The sequence below is a fragment of the Aptenodytes forsteri genome, unplaced genomic scaffold, assembly GCF_000699145.1.
Source record: "Aptenodytes forsteri isolate BGI_AS27 unplaced genomic scaffold, ASM69914v1 Scaffold204, whole genome shotgun sequence".
Lineage (NCBI taxonomy): Eukaryota > Metazoa > Chordata > Aves > Sphenisciformes > Spheniscidae > Aptenodytes > Aptenodytes forsteri.
In genome coordinates this window covers 1,310,933-1,329,540 of record NW_008794260.1, presented here as the reverse complement: position 1 = coordinate 1,329,540, position 18,608 = coordinate 1,310,933, and the positions used below count along the sequence as shown (strand labels likewise).

The window sequence follows — 18,608 nt, the reverse complement described above, 5'->3', positions numbered from 1 at the left end:
CAGTAAGATCTATTTGCTGATTTCTAGGTTCCCTTTTGTATTATTATTTTGACAACCCAGCCAGTAACATCAAATTTTTGTTCAGGGAGAAAAAAACAGTCATTTTCATGGGGAATAGCTAGAGTAAGTACTTCCTGGAAATTTCATGCTGTTCATTAAGAACTGTGATGGCAACAGCAGTCAGGAACAACGGGGGAAGGGGCAGAAGAGAGCTGAATTCATCTCTTGAAAACTATGAAGAATTGGCAGCCGTAGAGAATGAAACTGATTGAGCTTTTCCATTCTGCTCTACTGATACATCTCATTCAGTGTGACTCAGATGATTGAGGCTACATACTCAATCTGTTTTGACAGAAATTAGGTTATTTAGAAGCACATGTATTGTGCATGTATGAGTGAGTGAGAATGAGAGGGGGAGGGAGAGAGACTGTGGCATATATGCATAGTAAATACGACTTTACCTTCCCGTCATTTTTGTGTCTTAGTGAATACTGGCCATGCAATTAAAATTAGTTTTGTGCAGTTGCACAGCCAGTTGCAAGTCAGCTGGTGTAATGACCAGGGCTGTGGTCAGCCAATGCACTGTTCTACCTGACAATACTGCACACGTTGTGGGCGGCAGCTATTAGCCCCTCTCTAGGCAAATAATGCAGCCATATTACCTAATAGTTCTGTATGATGGCCTTTCAAGACCAGAAAGAATAACTCTGAGACACTGTCTAACCTCATGTGTGATACAAGACACAGAATAGCCTAAAAAGAGACAATATCTGGACTGCTATTCCCCACAAAGAGACAAAAATAAGTGTTCTTCCTGATGTCCTGGGAGAAAAAGCACACGCTGTGCTCTTTTAGCTTCTCAAAATTCTCCACACACAACCTCGCTTTCTTCCTTTTAACTCTGAATCCATTTATTATCTGTAATGATTTGACAAGCAAATGCAGTTTAGTGTCTGGTTTGTTTGTGAAGTGTTCATTCCTTGAATTGCTGAAACTGGTTACTTGTGACGGGTGCTTGGTCACTGAAGTCATAAAATATTTTTTCTGCTTCCAGACATTGGCTTGAAACTTGTACAGTAGAAATAAAACAAATGCCAAATAATGAATTAATCTAATTAATAATATATTTTTACCATTATATTATTAATCATGTACAAATGCCAAGAAGATTTGGATGATGATCATTCTGGGTAGGCATCCATGCATATGAATACAGGTATATAAAGCCAGCATTGATTGGTGCACTTTTTCAAAAGTGTAATTTTTCAGTGTTTTCCTACAGAAACAAGGTAGTGTAGATTTAATTTATTTAGGTGAACAAAATTACCACTAAACCCTCCTGCAACTCTGTAGTTATGCTTCTGTACATGAAAGCTGACCTTACTCTTATGTGATACTATCTTTCTAACATAGTGTCCTGTCTAATAGCCAGGACTGTGTCTCTTTCAAATATAGAGTGCCTAAAGTTCTGTTGATGGTAAAAAGATGAGATATTTAGATATATAGTTATTTACTGTGTGTATGTGGTTGCCATGATGCATCAATAATCCAATTTATCAGAGTTCTTTCCCTTGATAAAAAAGAGTAAAAACAAAACCAACAGAAAAACATGGTTTTTTTTCCATTCTTTAAGATCAGTCTGACAGATTTCTATTAGCAACTATGATTTTTCAAAGATTTTCATCATCTCCCAAACCAGCTGAAAACACAAGTCCATTTTAATTATTTTTCTGCATTATATGCATGCAACATATATATAAAATCATAATATGTAGCAGAAATTATAAATTTAATAAATCCAAAATCTATGTTGTGTGTTAGCTTTGTGTTTCTTTTAATTCTTAAATTCACAAATTATCTATTAATAAAATGATGCTTTTGTCTTCAGAAGTTCTGATTTTGTGTGAAAATCACTAGATTTCCTCTTGTTTCTTCAAAAACGGTTGATAGTTGTGTTTTCTTATATTTTCTCTATAATTTATATATCTTTCCCAATCTTATAACCCAGTTTAGTTCAGTTCATGTTGGGAGTTAGTTTTCGTTTTGTTTTCTTATATTGAGGAAATATTAAAGTGAAAGCCTTGTCTACTGCTGTCACAGCCCCTCTTTACTTTCCTTGAAATGTAATCCAAGACATTTGTTTTATTGACTTGAATCTTGAGAAAGTGCAAGTTTTGAAGGAGCAAGAATTTTGCTCTAGAAAACTTTACTTAATGGAAAATCTGGAGGATTTTCCCTGCCTCTGGTTATTTAACACATGGTCTTCTCCTCACATCCACCTTCTATCTTTTCTCTGTCTTCAAAGAAAACCCAATATAAGTGCAGAGAGCAGAATGAAAGAAGCAGACAGAATACAGTGTCATAATTTCACTTAGAATTGGAGCAAATGCATACCATCTTGAAATAGAAAACAGAAAACATATGGGAGATAAGGGAAAAGCGTGCATAAAAATGTGCATTTATGAATTTTTCATTGGCTCCTACTTTTTATAAATTTTCCTGTTCAGAACAACTCATATCAGCTATCATTTCTAATACAGACTTTTTAAGCTTTAGATTTTAGAAAGGACGGATGGGTCTTGGAAGCCTAGTAGTGAAGCACTGTCCTGATTTCCTCTGGAATAGAGTTAATTTCCTTCCTAGTAGCTGGTACAGTGCTGAGTTTTGGATTTAGGGTGAGAATAATGTTGGTAACACACCGATGTTTTAGTTGTTGCTAAGTAGTGCTTACACTAGTCAAGGACTTTTCAGCTTCCCGTGCTCTACCCACTGAGAAGGCTGGAGGTGCCCTATTATTATTATTATTATTATTATTATTATTATTATTATTATTATTATTATTATTATTATTATTATTATTATTATTATTATTATTATTATTATTATTATTATTATTATTATTATTATTATTATTATTGTATTTCAATTGTTAAACTGTTTTTATCTCAACCCATGAGTTTTCTCACTTTTACTCTTCCGATTGTCCCCCCCATGCCACCGGGGGAGGGGAGAGTGAGCGAGCAGCTGTGTGGTGCTCAGGTGCCAGCTGAGGTTAAATCATGACAGGCACTTTGCTCAGTTGTGAACATTTTCCTGGACTTTATGAGGCAGATTGGCTTTTTTCCATATGACCACACACACGAAAAACCTGTTGATGCTTAGATGTGACCCATTTTGCATGATAGGCAGTAGCTAACAGGTTGGTTGCAAGCGGTGCTATCATTCTAGATTTTGAGTTGGTTTGTTTTTTTTTTCTTTTTTTGACTTATTTTGATTTGGAGCAATAACATCTGCTTAAGAAAGAAGGCTGTATTTTGGCAGAGATTATGCCAACACAGAAAGACAAAGATAGTATTGTACCAATGTCCTCAAACAAGATCTTCTATACCTTTTGTCAGTGACCCATAATTTGCTGAAGCCACTTTAAAGACTTCCCATACATGCAGTTAAGCTATGCTGTAGAGAAATATTCTAGAAATGAGAGTTATTTATCCGTCTCGTTATGCCATAGTTTATGTGAGAAAGAAAGAGAATATTCTGTTAATGCTTGAGAGGAGTATGTATTGTTTGCTAGGTTGCTAGGTTGCAAGGATGAAGTATTGACATGGAAAAAATGGCAGGAATATTTTATATTTTAATAAAAAATATCCTTTCTTCGGTTTTTGAAAAGAAAGTGTGGGAGTCCTTCTTTTATTTTTCACAGATACCTAGGGATCAGTTCAGCTCAGTAACTGATATCATGCGATTCAGAACAGATGTGAAATGAGAGGGGAAAAAAAAAGAAGCCAGGCAGAAGCAATGTTTAATCACAGGAAAAGCAGAAAGAAAGGAAAAGAAAACTGCCCTCAAAATGGTCATATACAATATATTTTGTATTTCAATAAGATAAAAAATAATTGCACCATTTACAAGAAATGAAAAGCTTAACATATATAACATATTTTCTCCATTCAGATGAGTAATACTCATTTTCATTTGACACACTGAAAATGACATAGAAAAATACTAATAAAATCTAATATTTTAAAGTCTTCTATATGCAATGTTTTTTAAGAGGAGTATTTATTGTGATTATAAATCTTTGGTTTTAGCCATTGATATCCTTTAAAAAAGGAAAAATATCCTCTTATCAAAGCATAGTTTGTAAAGGGCATACCATACTCAAAATGCAAGCCAATATGTATTTTCATTGATAGCTTTAGGCCTTGTTATACAGTGCCTGTTTTAAAACTCTGGAAATCAGCATTTGGGATTTGCTAGGAGATAGAGCAGAATTCCCAACCAACCAAAACCTATATTTTCCAGGGTATAAAAAGGAATACTGGCTGATCAAAGGCTGTAATATCTGGTTTGCTATTAAGAAAATTTCAAGACATTTCAATACATTTCCATTACAAATCACAGGCTTCTAATATTTAAGCTAAAGAAGTCACCTTTCGCTATCATTGAAACAAAGAAAAGACTTTGGACTGCTCTGGACCTACTTACTCAGTTGGGTCAGCCGTGGGAGTCATGCAAAGGCTGCTGAGCAGTGGGTGGTATGCACAAATACAAGATCAGTTCTTACGCTTCTGTACTCCCTCTTGGGTAGCACATCCTTAGGCATAGAAGGAATATTTCTGTGTAAAACCTTTGGTGCCTAGAAAGTCTAAGATGTCCAAGACGTCTAAGATGTGCTACCCTTGTAGGAGAGGTTATTTGGGGTCTTTGTTGGGAAAGTAGGCACTTAAATCACATCTGTACTATTAAGTAAGAATGGAGAGGGACTACTCTCTGGTCTACCAGCTGGCCCAGCTCAGTTCATCTGGAGACATCTACATTTTTTCCTTTTTCTCCAAAGAATAGCATGGCCATATCAAAACTACTTACTGGGTGCGGTGCTTGGAATATACCTTTTCCCAGACAATGGCTGGGCACTGTCTGGAAATGTATGAGTGAGCACAGGCCAAAGCTGTGGAGGCAGTGGGCTAGCAGCTAGGCACTATGGGTGAGCCTTCTCTAGTGCTCAAATCTGGCTTTGACCTTTTTTTATTTTTCTTCTTATCCAGATGTGACTTTAAATTCCACCTCAGCTGCACTATAAGTACTCAAGTGTTAAATTGATGCTTTTCCATGACGTTCACTCCTCCAAATACTCAGACTGTTTCATGCCAGTTCTCAGGCCTGAAAAAGACCTGGAAAAATGGAGGATCTTTGTGGGAAGGGATGAAGACCAGCATCTCCTACCTTCTAGGCTAGTTTTCAGGATGCCCTGAGGGTTTCACCTTCTACTTCTTGGACATCTTACAGTGTTCTGCAGAGGGATCTTGTCCCACAAACCCAAAGTTTCTTTTGAAGAAACCAGAGCATGGGGGTAGGAAGGCTGATAAGCATCAGCATCTCACCCTGAAGTGGGATATGACCTAAGTTCATATTCAGACAGAACTCTGAAAATAGTTTCCATGTAGCCTCACTGGCCAAAACAGAGAGAAATGGGACCAGCATATTAAAAAGCTCAGTATAGACTGCAGACAAGGTTGAAAGAGGCTGCAATAAAAAGGGTACAGAGTGGGAGACACTTATTTGAGAAATAGATCTCAGGAACAGGTATACTCATGGAATCTTTAAAAATACGGACAAGAGTTCAAATGTATTTTTGAGCCAAAGCTGAGGACTTGTGAATCAGACAGGAAGATGATGTGTACAAACTGAGATTGGATACATAAAAATGTTCACAGAAGCCTTTTCACATTGCATTATTTACTTCTGTTCTTGAATAAACATTTCTTTCCTGTCTTGCTTAAGTAGACACATGGGTTTGCTCATTTTCTTGTTACCATGTATGGTGTGCTGTTCAATACACTCCCTACAAACTGATGTACATTTTCAAATATGATTCATAAACCAACTTACTACTCTTAGATCTATTCTATGAAGAGAAAATGTGGATTCATACTGAACGGAACTACAGTGTTAGTGATCAGGAAGGAACATCTGTGAATATTTATCTGTCATCAGAGCCAGCATTTCTGTCTCCAACCAATAGACTACGCTCACTGACTAATTAAAAATAGAAAAACAATTAGCTTATTTCTTTTATTGTTGCAAGTGTCAATATAGCAACTGAAGCATTAAAAATGTGGTAGGGTGTGGGGATTAACAGCGTAGGGGATATAGTCAACACTGGGAAAACCGCTTGCTGTTTGGAAGTTTATTTAAGAACAAAAAGTACACACATCGCCTAGTCTTCCTTCTCATTAATCATTTACTGTGGATAAGAAACCTTTGTAAGCAATTAAAATTGAATTTGTAATGAAAAAAATTGTGTTCTACAAAATGCAGTAGGCAAAAGCTACTATAAAGAGATAATCACAAACCATAGATTAGTGATAAAGGCTTCAGTTTATCACCTAGCAACCTTACCCATACCTACCACCATTGCAAACAAGCTAAGATAAAAGTTTTGTGATTCTGGAACTAATATGTTGAAATTAATTATACAATTTAAGCTGCTACTGACACTAATAAAAATTATAACTGATGAGATGAAACATACTAAAATCAAGCCAAACTCAGCTAGATTGCTTTTCTAATGTGTCAGTGTTTGAATTTTCAGTGCTTGAAAATTTAATCTAAGTTTCCTTTTTTATTAAAAACTGGTCTAGGAAGAAGGAAAACAATCAGCTGACTATATTGCTTTTCAGCCTGTGATAAAGGAAAGGTAGTTACTAAGCTTTTCAGATATTCTGAATGAATACAAAAAGGAAATTTTTGTTATATAATAACCTAGATAGATAGCAAGTACCTAGTCAGTAAATAATGTACTTCAAAACAGATAAGTGGAAAATAAAATGGGAAACACGCAAACCTCTCTGTATTCAGTCATACAGGTTTTCATCACCTTCGTAGCCTGGTGTCCAATCTATTTTTGTATGATCATATGTGAAACTTTTCTGTGTCCAAAAAGCTAGCTTAATTCTTATGACAAAGATCATTGCTCAGAAGAAAATAGGTAAAAGAAACTAAAATTAACACATTTATTTTGCTTTTCTCTTTAAATAATGATAATAATAATTGTAATAATCACAGGTCCTGCAGCCATGGCTACACAGCATCGGATGACAGAATCTTTAATGTGTTCCTTTTAGCTCCCAAATGTAGACATTGGTCCTCACTGTTGCAGATTTATCCCCTAGTCTACAGCTGTTGGCGTTCAGGAACCCTAATGTGTGTTTTGATGCTGTGGACTGGATAAGGTTTTATTTGAAGGGAAGCAGCACCATCTATTGTGACCTGATAGCTTAGCTCTAGATGATAGAAAGAACAGAGCTGGCCTGAGCCCAGTTTTAAACTCTTTCTTGCACTTATTTTCATACGTTTTTCCCAAACCAGCTTCAAATGAGGTTAGGATCTCAGTTTGTGTATGATAACGTACAGGGACAGGGGTGTGTGGTGTGCGTGCGTGTGTCTAATAAAAAGACATACCTGTTTACAAACTAAGATAAAATAATAGCATAAGCCCAGTCCTGACTAACTGTTGCTTTTAAGTGACTTGGCTGGAGTTTTCATTTCTGAAGTGGGAGGATAGTCAAAAGTTAAGAGTATGTTTTACTCAGGTGATATTCTCTCAAAATTTGCTTTCAGAAGCAGCGTTAATGTAGGTGTGTAGTACAGTATGTTCTTCTAATAATGACAGTGCTATTGTCATCCATATATACTTCTGGTTCTTCTCTTTTTCCAGACGGTCTACAAAGCCTGGCTCTGTTCCCAGTATTTTGAAGTCACACAGTTTCACTGCAGCAACAGAATTCCTTGCAAGCAATACTGTTTGGAGGTTCAGACGAGGTGTCCCTTTATATTACCAGACAATGACGATGTCATCTATGGAGGACTATCAAGTTTCATCTGTACAGGTATAGTATAGAAAAGCTAATTTCACCTGTTTTCATAAGTCTAAATGTGAAGGCGAGTGTGGATAATGTTTCTTCCATTAGCTCTATGAAAGCCTGAAAGTATTCCTCATCACAAAGAGATTTCTTGGAGGTGCTAGGTTTTGAGCCCAGATTTAGTAATGTGCATTTATGCTACAGCTTGCCACAGTCATTAAGTTTACAAAACAAAATTACTAGAAGAAATTTGTTCTGGTTATTTTTTACACTTGATAATTTGGTGGAGGATTTTTGTTGCTCCATGTCATGCAGTATTCAGAGAAAAGAGGCTGTCATGTAATATTCAGAAAAAAAGAGGAAGAGAAGTCCAGTTTTTAGTATATTCACCTTTGTTCACCTGCATTCGTATGTCAGATAAATGAAGAATCTGAGACATAGCATTCAAAACTGTGCAGCAGCTCTTGGAAGGTAAATGTCTGAGGAAAGGTCTTTCACTAGTGAAGAATTTTAAGAATTGGTTGTTCACCTGCAAAGAACTGATCTTTTGGTCTCTTCTTGAGTCTTGTTACATTCTGTGAGTATTTTAATTTTAAAAGGTATTGCTAATATAGGTCTACGCATTGATTGATAAAATGGTTTGGTTTCTTTTACATTCCATTATGCTTCAAACACTATCCCAGAATGACCCAACCAGAGAGGACATGGTAGGCAAAAAATACCTTTAGTACATCCTGGGTACCTCAGATACTTTTTTCAGGACTGGCTGGGAGTCATCCACACAAAATTTCAGCTTATATCAATGTTATCTGCAGATTTCTGATGCCTAGAGTATCATCTGAGAATCTTGAAGATATTTAATCAACTTATTCCCACTAAATCAGTAAAAAGGCATTTCAACACTTAGATCGTTTGACAGCTTGGTCCAAATTTCTGAAACTAGACAGCCTTCACTTTCAATTAGGGCTGCACTGGAAAGCTTGATACTAAATGAGTTGCCCATGGCAAGCTACTTAAAAACAGAATAAAACATAAAACCCCATAAATGCTCTATACCATCTCAGAGGCAAGCATAATTTCACCTTATACCCTGTGTTGGGATTTAGGGGGGTTCTGGTAGCAAGATATTTACTATATTTCTTTTTGACAATTAAGCCTATTGCACACACTCGAGCAATATCCATCCATATGCAAAAGACAATATAATGAAATGTAAGCTGAGTTACAATTTGGTAGTCATCAATAAGGTAATGGTGCTTAGCACTCCACTTCAATGCATTTCGTAAATATTAATAGCCTTCCAATATGCATACACAGTAAACAAATGAGCATTATTTTCCAGTTTAAGATAGGACAGTAAAAGCTGAAGTGAGACTTAGGACATTTTTATTTACAACATGTATACAATATATATGTTTGTATGTGTGTGTATGCATGTATATACACATGTGTGCACACTTACACACATACACAATGGCAAAGAATGAACAAATAATAAGCAAAAACATCTTAGTAATTATTTCAGAAAATCTCTTAGGAAATATATATCTACCTCTTAACTTTCCTAGTATATCTCCAAGTCCAAATTCATTCCTAAAACACACAAAATAGATTACTTTTCAAAGATAACTGACAGTCGATATCTCTGAGTTTGGGATGAAAAGCAGATTTAGGGGAGGATTAAACTCATTTTATTGCAGATATTAGTAGTGTGGGTATCTACACATAAACTCTGTGTCTAAGCTCTCACTAGAGTCACTGAAGATCTGGTGTAGTCAGTAGAGCTGAGAGCTATTTAATTCAGCCTCAGGAGGCAACTGCACCCGATAAGCTGACTAGTTCTCTATGCCCTGCTAACAGTGCTGGCTGAACTTTTTGCTGTAGCTGCTGTTAGTCACCAATGTCTTATTGCAGACGCTTAAAATCAGGGTGACCTGAATCTCATCTCAGCAGTCCACTAACTAATATTTGGTTGAACTTTTTGTCCTCCCGAGTAAAGACTCTCAGCATCAGCAGAGCAGAGTTTGTATTCATGGACACATAGGAGTCAGCACGCTGACACAAGGCAGTTGTGTGCAAGAGAAGATGCTGAGGAGAGGTAGAAGGTTGCAGTTCAAACTTTGTCTGGAATACAGGCCCATTGTCTCCCTGTTATTAAACAGCAGCTCCGCTGTAAGAGCACTTCCTGCCACGAAACGAGAAATTAGACTAGTATCTGCTGTGGGGCTGAAGAATTACGCTTCTCTGCAGCTTAGTGAAAACAGAAGTATTTCGTGCGAAGTACAGTGAGTTCATCAGCAGACAAAATATTCTACCTCAGCATACCATGTGGCTTGACAGTTAACTTGAACTCCTTTTGCAGAAAAGAACAGAAAGCAGGTCACCCACATCTCGAGGGACCTCTTCTCCTGCTGCACTTTCTGCGAGCTCCCATCTGGCAGACACGTTCTGGGATTTCTAGTTACTGATCCTGCTCTTCCTCTTCCTGGGGTGGGTGACATTCACTGGCAAAACCCAAAAGAGTCAGGTCAAAGGTATTTCTATTTGATATTTAGGTGTTATAGGTGGTTGTCTGATGTCTCCATTCAACCTAAGTTCACTGTGAAGCTGGTCACCATTGAGCTACAGGAAACACATCAGGAGCAAACTTTATGTTCAGAGATTCCTCATGAACAGCATTTTGCCACAGCCCATCACTCTTTTAAATTAGGCTTGAATATCTCTGCTGCTTCTGACTCTGATGGTATCCCATGGAGAGAAATGCTACAGGTCCTTTTTTGAAATTTTGACTTGCATTTTCAGAGAAATCCAGTAGGAACTGAATTGGGTTATGTTGGTATGATATTCCCCCCAAAAACAAAAACAAAAACAAAAACAAAACTAATGAAAGACTAGCTGGTTAGTCTTTTATAATTAACTGTTAGTTATACTATATTGTCTGGAGAAAAAAAAAAGGAGCCCCTCTGCTTATAGGATGATTTATCTCTGAGAGATGTCAAGAATTTGTGGATTCTGATTTTCTTTAACAATGTATTATAATAAGGGCTTCCCTCCCTCCTCTCCATGGTAACAGACTATTTCCTCTAAGGTCCAGTAGAGATTTAGGTTAATGGAAAGACAGAGGATTGATTTCTATAAAACATTTCACATCATGGAAGTCAAGGAACAGGAAAAGGTGTACCAGTGATAGCTGGTTCTATTTGATGTTGATGACAGCACAGAGTGCAGGATGTACATATAAACATGACATGCCATTTTCCAATTAGAGCTAGATAAAAGGCTGATGTGGCTTCATGTCACCAGCAGTGCTGGGAGCTGCCGTGGTGGTACAGAGCTGCCGCCTCCCCTCGCCGTCCCCGTCCCGCCTCAGCGGTGAGCAGGGGTGCAGAGACATATGCTGGAAGTGGGGGTATGGCAGCACCAGCGGACAGGGAACCCACATACTTTTTTTTTTCTTTCAGGGCAGGATTTTCTCAAGGTTGATGGCTGCAAAAAAAAAAGGTACTGGCGGCTGTAAAAAGAAATAGTAACAAAGGTTTTATCCCTCCTTGAGAGGTCCATGTGATGAGAAAACAGCATAGGACTGGCTATTTTTTCCCCAAGAAATTTTGCAGTCATTGTTATCTTAGAATTCCTAAATAAGTATTTTTTAAAATGCTGCAAAAAATTAAATAAGGCTATATGTAGAGTCATTATAGGGGGCAGGCTGGAGCCATAATTGTGGCTAAGAATCACACACGATGGTGGTGTACTTGCTCTCTTCCAGTCCTTTGACACCACCAAATTAAAAAAATTAAAAAAAAAAAAAAAAGTTGTAGTTTATAATATTGATTAATAATGACTTCTTGGAAATTCCTGAAGGACTGGTATAATGAATAAGAAGTATTCTAGCCTGAGAATGTCTTACTTGATTACCTCCAATGAAGGCAGGTAGTGGGAAAAGGAGAGGGGATGCTACACTAGTTATGAAGGCAGGTAGTGGGAAAAGGAGAGGGATTGCTACACTAGTGTATCACAGGAACTTGTCTTTTGTAGAAATGCATGTGAGGATGTAGGACAACTGCAGTGCAAAAGAAAGTACTTGGGAGATTAATCAAAACAATCAGAATCACAGTGTGGGTCTGATTATGGAAACATGTGGTTAGCTAGAAAGAAGTTTGTGTTCCCCTTTCCTCCCTTTCTTCTAGGAAATGGAAAGAAGTCAATCTTTCCATCAGGCACTGTTCTGGAACATAATATTTTTCATATTCATTCAAATTGAATGGTTGCTTTCAGTTTAGACCTTTGGAGTTTATATCCATATGATCAAAGTTTCCAGTGGTTTCATCTAATGTTTCTTTCTGCAGCTCAGATGTCTAGAATTGCCCATGCAAAACAGAATCTTATCTAAGGGAGATAATAGTAGTGTTTAGGCATACATACACACACACATGGCAGATTACAATGAATGAGTCCCATGCAAAGTTCCAGGTCAAGTTTTTTAATTGTGACTCCTATAAAAACAGTGTGCGTACCAGTGGGACTGTTTTCTTTCATAGTTGTAGTCATCTTTTCCTCTTTTTTCCCCAGTGTGAATGGAAGATGTGAAAGATTTCTTTCACACGTGCTCTTTGAGTGTGAAAAGAGAGCTGAAAGATGTATGACTCTATGTACAGAGCACTGGGAAGAGCCTGGTAATACTTCACAACTCCTGCTTTTCCCGTGCCTTCCAAAGTAATGTGGTCCAGCAGCCGGCCTGGGGACTGGTCCAGCCCATGAACTGCTTCTGTCTGGCTTGCTGCCATCTCCCAATGGAGACAGAGAGAGGATGCAGAGGTCAAGTATTTTCTTCACAGCCAAAACTATCCATTCAGTTCTTCAGTTTGCTCAACCCAGAAAATATGAGAGCTCAGTTTCCACCAAATGAGCAGCAGAGATGTCCAAAGAGAAAGGAGAAAAGATTAGCTCTCCTCCGCAGCCACAGTCCTTCCCTGAGCAGCCAGGATATGCCATCAACTCCAATGCTGCAGTTGCATCCACGTTAGCAATTTAGTTCAGGAGTGTACTTTTGAAGCAAATCTCCTGTTCATACTCCTTGCTGTTTGACTTGCGTTGGGGAGAGTTCTTGCAGGATACAAACTGGGTTCCTTTGGATTAAACTAAACTAGGAGAAGTGCTACAGGACCATACCTAGCACGTCCCAACCACTAACGCACATTCGGTCTACAGAATCAGACTAGAGCTAGAGTGAGGTAAAAACCCTTCAAATGCATTCAGGGTTGACATGAGATACTCAGCACCAGCTGAGTTATAGAAATCTTGTCCTTTTGCCCAAAACTACTTGTTAATACAGACATAGCCTATTCTGGCTGCTGGGAGAACAGTCCCAAAACTGCTATTCATGTGCCAAGTCTGGACCACTTTAGAGTGCAGAATTAGGGCTACCTCTGTTGCTAAGGGCTTTCTTTGTATTGACCAAGACTTACGGTGTCTTTGTGCCTTGTGGCATAACAGGACGATCACCCAGCAGCAAACATCAGGCAGGAAATTCCAGCCACATGCTCACACTCTTTACTTGTACAACAGATGTAATGGAATTTAATGGAGCACTTAAGTTCCTTTGTGAAGGAAAGGAAGGGAGTGTAGTGAGCAGCAATAAGGCAGAGATGTGTTGCATTAGCTTCTTCCAAAACCAGCATAGCAACTTCTGCTGTTTCCTAAGAGCAGTGCCATCAGAATGAGTCTACTGCCACCAAGAGGAGAATCAAATTTGTCTGCTCTCCTGTGCTGAACAGACTCCTGATACTTTTCAATGTAGAAGGAGAAAGTAAGGAGAGAGGAGAGAGGACAGGTGATTCAGATGCTTTGAATCACTTATATCTTTCCTTTCAGTCCATATTAATTTAGGCTCCTAATTTCATGTGTTCCGATTAACATCTCTGTTGCTTGGAACACATGGTGTGAATATTCTCCCATACATTAATTTTTGGCAAATATCACTGACATATGCTTATGTGATCCATGCAAAGTAGCACTTCCCCAGAAACTCCTCCTCCTTTAGAGTGAAGAAGAGTATTCACCAGAAAAGAAGCTGTCAGTCATGCTTCATAGCACACACTGTTTCTAAGGACGTAGTGAGAATTATTACAGACAATTCTCACCAATCTGTAGAAAAGGTTTGTTGGCTAACAAAGCTCAACAAAGGTATTGGGAACAACTCTTTTAACTGCAGCTTCTTCTCAAGGGGCAGATGTGTGTCTGGGTTTCACCAGCAGGTTTAGCTATAGAGTGTCTGTTTCAAAACAGATGCCCTGATTTCAGTGCAATTTGAAAAGCAATTTCCTTGAGAAAATGTGATATATAGAATGCATCACAATCTACCTTTTCTTTGTAGAACAATTCAAGAAGAGAAAATCTCTGAATTCAATCCACTTTATGTTGTTCTTGGCAAACTCCAAAATATATATATACTTGATCCAAATTCTTACTCTAAAAATAACTCATAATAATGTGTCATTTGCCTCCTGCCTCTTAGTAGGTCCTAATATATCAAAATATTAAGCTAACACAGACAGCAAGACAAATCCCATTTATGTTTGACAACCATGGTTTAAATCATTACTAACGATGGATCTGCTTACCAGATCTTCCTTACAGAAGGAAAATTTGACATGGTTGTGCAACAGAATCTGTCAACTAAATAGCTCATCTTTTGAGTCCAGTGTTCTTCTAGTCTTGAATGTTGAGATTTTCCCATGAATGAGATCCCATATTATAATAGGTTTATTAGCTGCAAACGTTCTTCTCCTATAAAAACAACACAAGCAATTAATATTGATATCCCTGAACTTTCTATGGCAACACAGTACTTAGATATGTGTGACCCTTTCCTTTCCTATCATATCAAAGTAGTAAATTCTTTTGATCAAAAATTGTACATAATAGAAGCAAAGCTGAACGGGGGGTGGGGAAAGCCAAAGGCTTGCTAGAAGTGAGTTCCCTCACCCTTCTCCTGTATCTCAACATAGCAGAGCTAAAAAGGTTCATTGTAGAGCCTTGAGAGTCACCTATTTGCTTATTTTTCTGACTTGCAGCAGCTCAGTCAGTTTTACAGGGATAACACTGATTTACATTGGCAGGAGGAAATTGGTTCTGTGCATATTGTAGGGAAAAAAAATCCATACATGGTGAAGAAACACAATTAATTTTTCCTGAATGTGAACGCATACACGCAGGAAAATGTTCCAGAGACAACTATCTGAAACAGTCACCAACATACAGTAATAAAACCAAATTAAAACACAGCAACCCAGATCTCATCCAACAATTGGAATGGAGTCTGAAATGGAAATTAACCTTTTCAGAAGAGTTGAACAGCCTTATTCACCAGTTTAAGAATAATCTGTTTGACTGAAGAATAATTTATTTATCTTTAAGCCTTCTTCTACATTTCATTTTATTACTTTTTATAATATGAAGGGTATAAAATACATGTCTAAACAGAAGCATCATAATGTGTCACAGACACAGCAATTTAGAAATTGAGAGGACCATCTGGATAAGATCGAAGAGAGCTGGCTTCCATATCAGATATAAGCAAGCAGTGAAATCTAGTCATATAATATCTAATGTTCTCTTGCCTTCTGTAGTTGGAAAATGTTAATATTGAAACCTCAGAAATAATTCCTCAGAAAGAGAAATGTCATGCAGAGTATTGACATTCACTGGTACAATGTTGTCACTGCTGGATGGATCACTCTTGACAGACATTATTTACTTTGTGCTTCACAATGAAATGGAGCATTTGAAACTTCTGGTATACTACATCCACTTATCTGGTTTCTTCTTCTAGTTCATGGTCTTTTCTTCAAACACAAGAAGCTTGGTATGCCTCTCAAAATAATCAGAAATCTATGTTAAAAAGGACTGCAGTTTAGAGTTATACAGAAAGAAAATGAGGAAAAAACATAACATACCAAAAAATCTGTTTTATTTCTGTGGCTTTCTAAAATACTTATCCAACAACGACAACAAATATATCAATCAGTCCTTTGATAGTGACTGAAAGATGTGGAATACTATGGCTCCATAGCTCTTTCTGTAGAAAAAAAACCAAGTGGGCCAAGCCAGACCAACTGCTACAGATACAGATCCAGCTACAAACATGACACATGCTGACAGTGTTGGGGTGAGATGTGGAAATGCAACCACCTTTTTTGCATGCTGGTTCTTGTGCAAAAGAAATGCAAATTCTCAGGCAGAAACCACAGCATTCTCTGAGTTAGCTGGTGATCTAGCTGATCAGCAGACCATGCACCCATAGACAGTCTTTGTGATTTTAATTATTGTATAAGAACATATTTATGGTTTGCTGTTTTTCCCCCAAAGCTGTTTCTGCACAAAGAGAATATGATGCTCATGCTGTCACTCCTTTTTCTCTCAGTATGATTCAGCTGAGCAGGATACATGGGATTTATCTACAGTCATGTCGCCATTAACATAATCTCAGTCAAATGAGTAGCCTTAATTTGTAAGTAGCATTAGTAACACACGCTCCCTACAGATATAACTGCTGTGCTGATCATCAAAATGTTATCTGTGTGTGAAAAAAGTATCTGGTTACAAAGCAAAGAGATAGCTTTTACATGACCTTTGTGAGCAATAGCATATCTGTCTGGAGAATGGTTTGATACCAAAAAGTATCCTGGCAAATTCTAGATCTTTGATTAAGATCAAGGTCCAAGAACCTCTGTACGGACTAAGATTTCTGTTGGTGAAATACAGGTGAGTGTTGGGAAAAGTTGAGAAATGGAGATCCAGAGCTGAGAATTTTAAGTGAAAAGTGAAAAGCAAAGTAGGTTTCTAGCCAGTAACAGTTGGTAAGTTAGTCTCAGAAATATAATTACTGAACATCCAAGTAATACAGAGTAATGATGTCTACAAACTGAACTATAAAGACAGAAGAGGAAGAGTGAAGCCTTGGTGGTTTGGTGGGTAAAGGTATCCTTTCTGTTCCTTATCCCAAACCCTGTGTCCATATAAAATATTTTCCTAAAAGAACAAAATACATTTTTTTCTCCATGGTTTTCCAAGGTTGATGTAGCCAGCTTTCCAGGGTTTCTGGTAAGTCACAGATTTGTAACCCTCTGACTGAGTAGACTGACTAGATCTAAGGGGCCAAAACTGATACTCATGGCTAGAAACGAGTATGTGGTGAAGCACAATTGTGAAGTTTTATTACTTCAGTGCAAAAGCTCTGACTGAATTTATCTAAATGTTCTGCAACTGTCATATGAATAGTGATTCTGTAGTTAACTGATTATTAAGTATGTAACTGCAAATTCAAAACCTAAATTCAATTGCTGTATTGAAATAAAGAGGAAATTTAATTTTGCATTATGAACTAGTTCAATGCAGCTTTGAATTTGGGGTTGCCTTCAATTTATTTATGATTCAGTAAGTGTATATGAACTATTTAAATACCTTTTGATTGTCAACTTGTACATATAGGCTTTGATTTCAAAGGAAGTCTGGGTTTTCCTATAACAAGAAAGGCAGGAAATACAGTTTGAATAGTAAACAAGCCGCAGTGTGATCAAAGCATTAACCATTCTCTGTGTCTCTTCAATTACCACTAATAGTTTGAGCTACTGCAGCCACAGAACAGATCATATAATTACCTGCTTTGGGAGGCACTGCCTGTATGCTACCATGTTTAAAAACACACTTATGCACACAAACACCAAAAGATGGATTTCAGAAAATATGTTAGCAATAAGATCGCTTTATTATAGTTGCAATAAACAACTGTCCACAAGTTCCAAAATGCAACAGAATTTCTTAAAAGACATGAAGTACATTCAGTGACGATCTGAGAGAGAATAAATAATTTTCAAGTGTTGGTACGCTGCCTTAAGTATCTGACTGCACAGGTGCAAAAATGGCCTGATTTCCTACAGAGTAAACCCTGACTTTACAGAAAATCAAACAAGTTGTTCTCATTCCTGTATCTTTAAAAACTTGTTTGAATCCAAAAATAGATGCAACTTTACTTGGGCTCCTGTATAACATAGTAGACTGCTGTGTCAGCTATGTAAAAAAGTGCCAGTCTATGGTAAATCTGCATTTTAACACGCTTATCATACCTAATGCACTTTTTGTTTAGTTGCAGATCGATATTATGGAGGTAGGAATGAAAGAGCTCAGTTTCATCTCATTTTAAGGTGTGCTGCTTTTCTTTACAGGTTATTCACGAAACACAGGCAGTCTGGTGCCTGAACCTAAGAACGTTATGCCTAAACTTATAGGCATTGTTTTTTGAAAGTAATATCATTGCTGTGATACTTCAGACAAAATGTAATTCTTGTTCCAAGAAGCAAAGTTAATTTATAAATTATAGCAATTATGTAGCTGCTTTCAAAATCTTTGTTGAGGGCCTCAGGCTAACCCAAAGGTGTGGATTTATAGCTTAGACTAAACTATCTTTGACCTACCAACTTCTGCCAATCTTTTTGTGCCTGATTTATTTTTTTTTTTGTGTTTACCCTACAGGGCTCTATGAAAACTATCCAACCAATGCAGAACCAGAATGAGTGGTGTCCCTCAGGGGTCCGTACTGGGACCAATCTATTTAATATCTGCAATGCTAAAGGCTTGGGGAAGAGTGGCTGGAAAGCTACCTGGCGGAAAAGGCCCTGGGGGCGTTGGTCGACAGCCAGCTGAACGTGAGCTGGCAGGGTGCCCAGGTGGCCAAGGAGGCCAATG

General features: G+C 37.6%; 1 protein-coding gene across 1 annotated transcript in view; it reads left to right on the top strand.

Annotated features, from left to right (window-relative positions):
* Positions 1 to 5,347: 5,347 nt before the first annotated feature.
* LOC103904698 (transmembrane protein FAM155A-like) overlaps positions 5,348 to 18,608 on the top strand; it is a 15,189-nt gene continuing 1,928 nt past the window's right edge. The window contains exons 1-2 of the mRNA XM_019473866.1: positions 5,348 to 5,353; positions 7,721 to 7,892. Coding sequence (XP_019329411.1) covers positions 5,348 to 5,353; positions 7,721 to 7,892 — 178 coding nt within the window. The remainder of the gene's footprint in view (positions 5,354 to 7,720; positions 7,893 to 18,608) is intronic.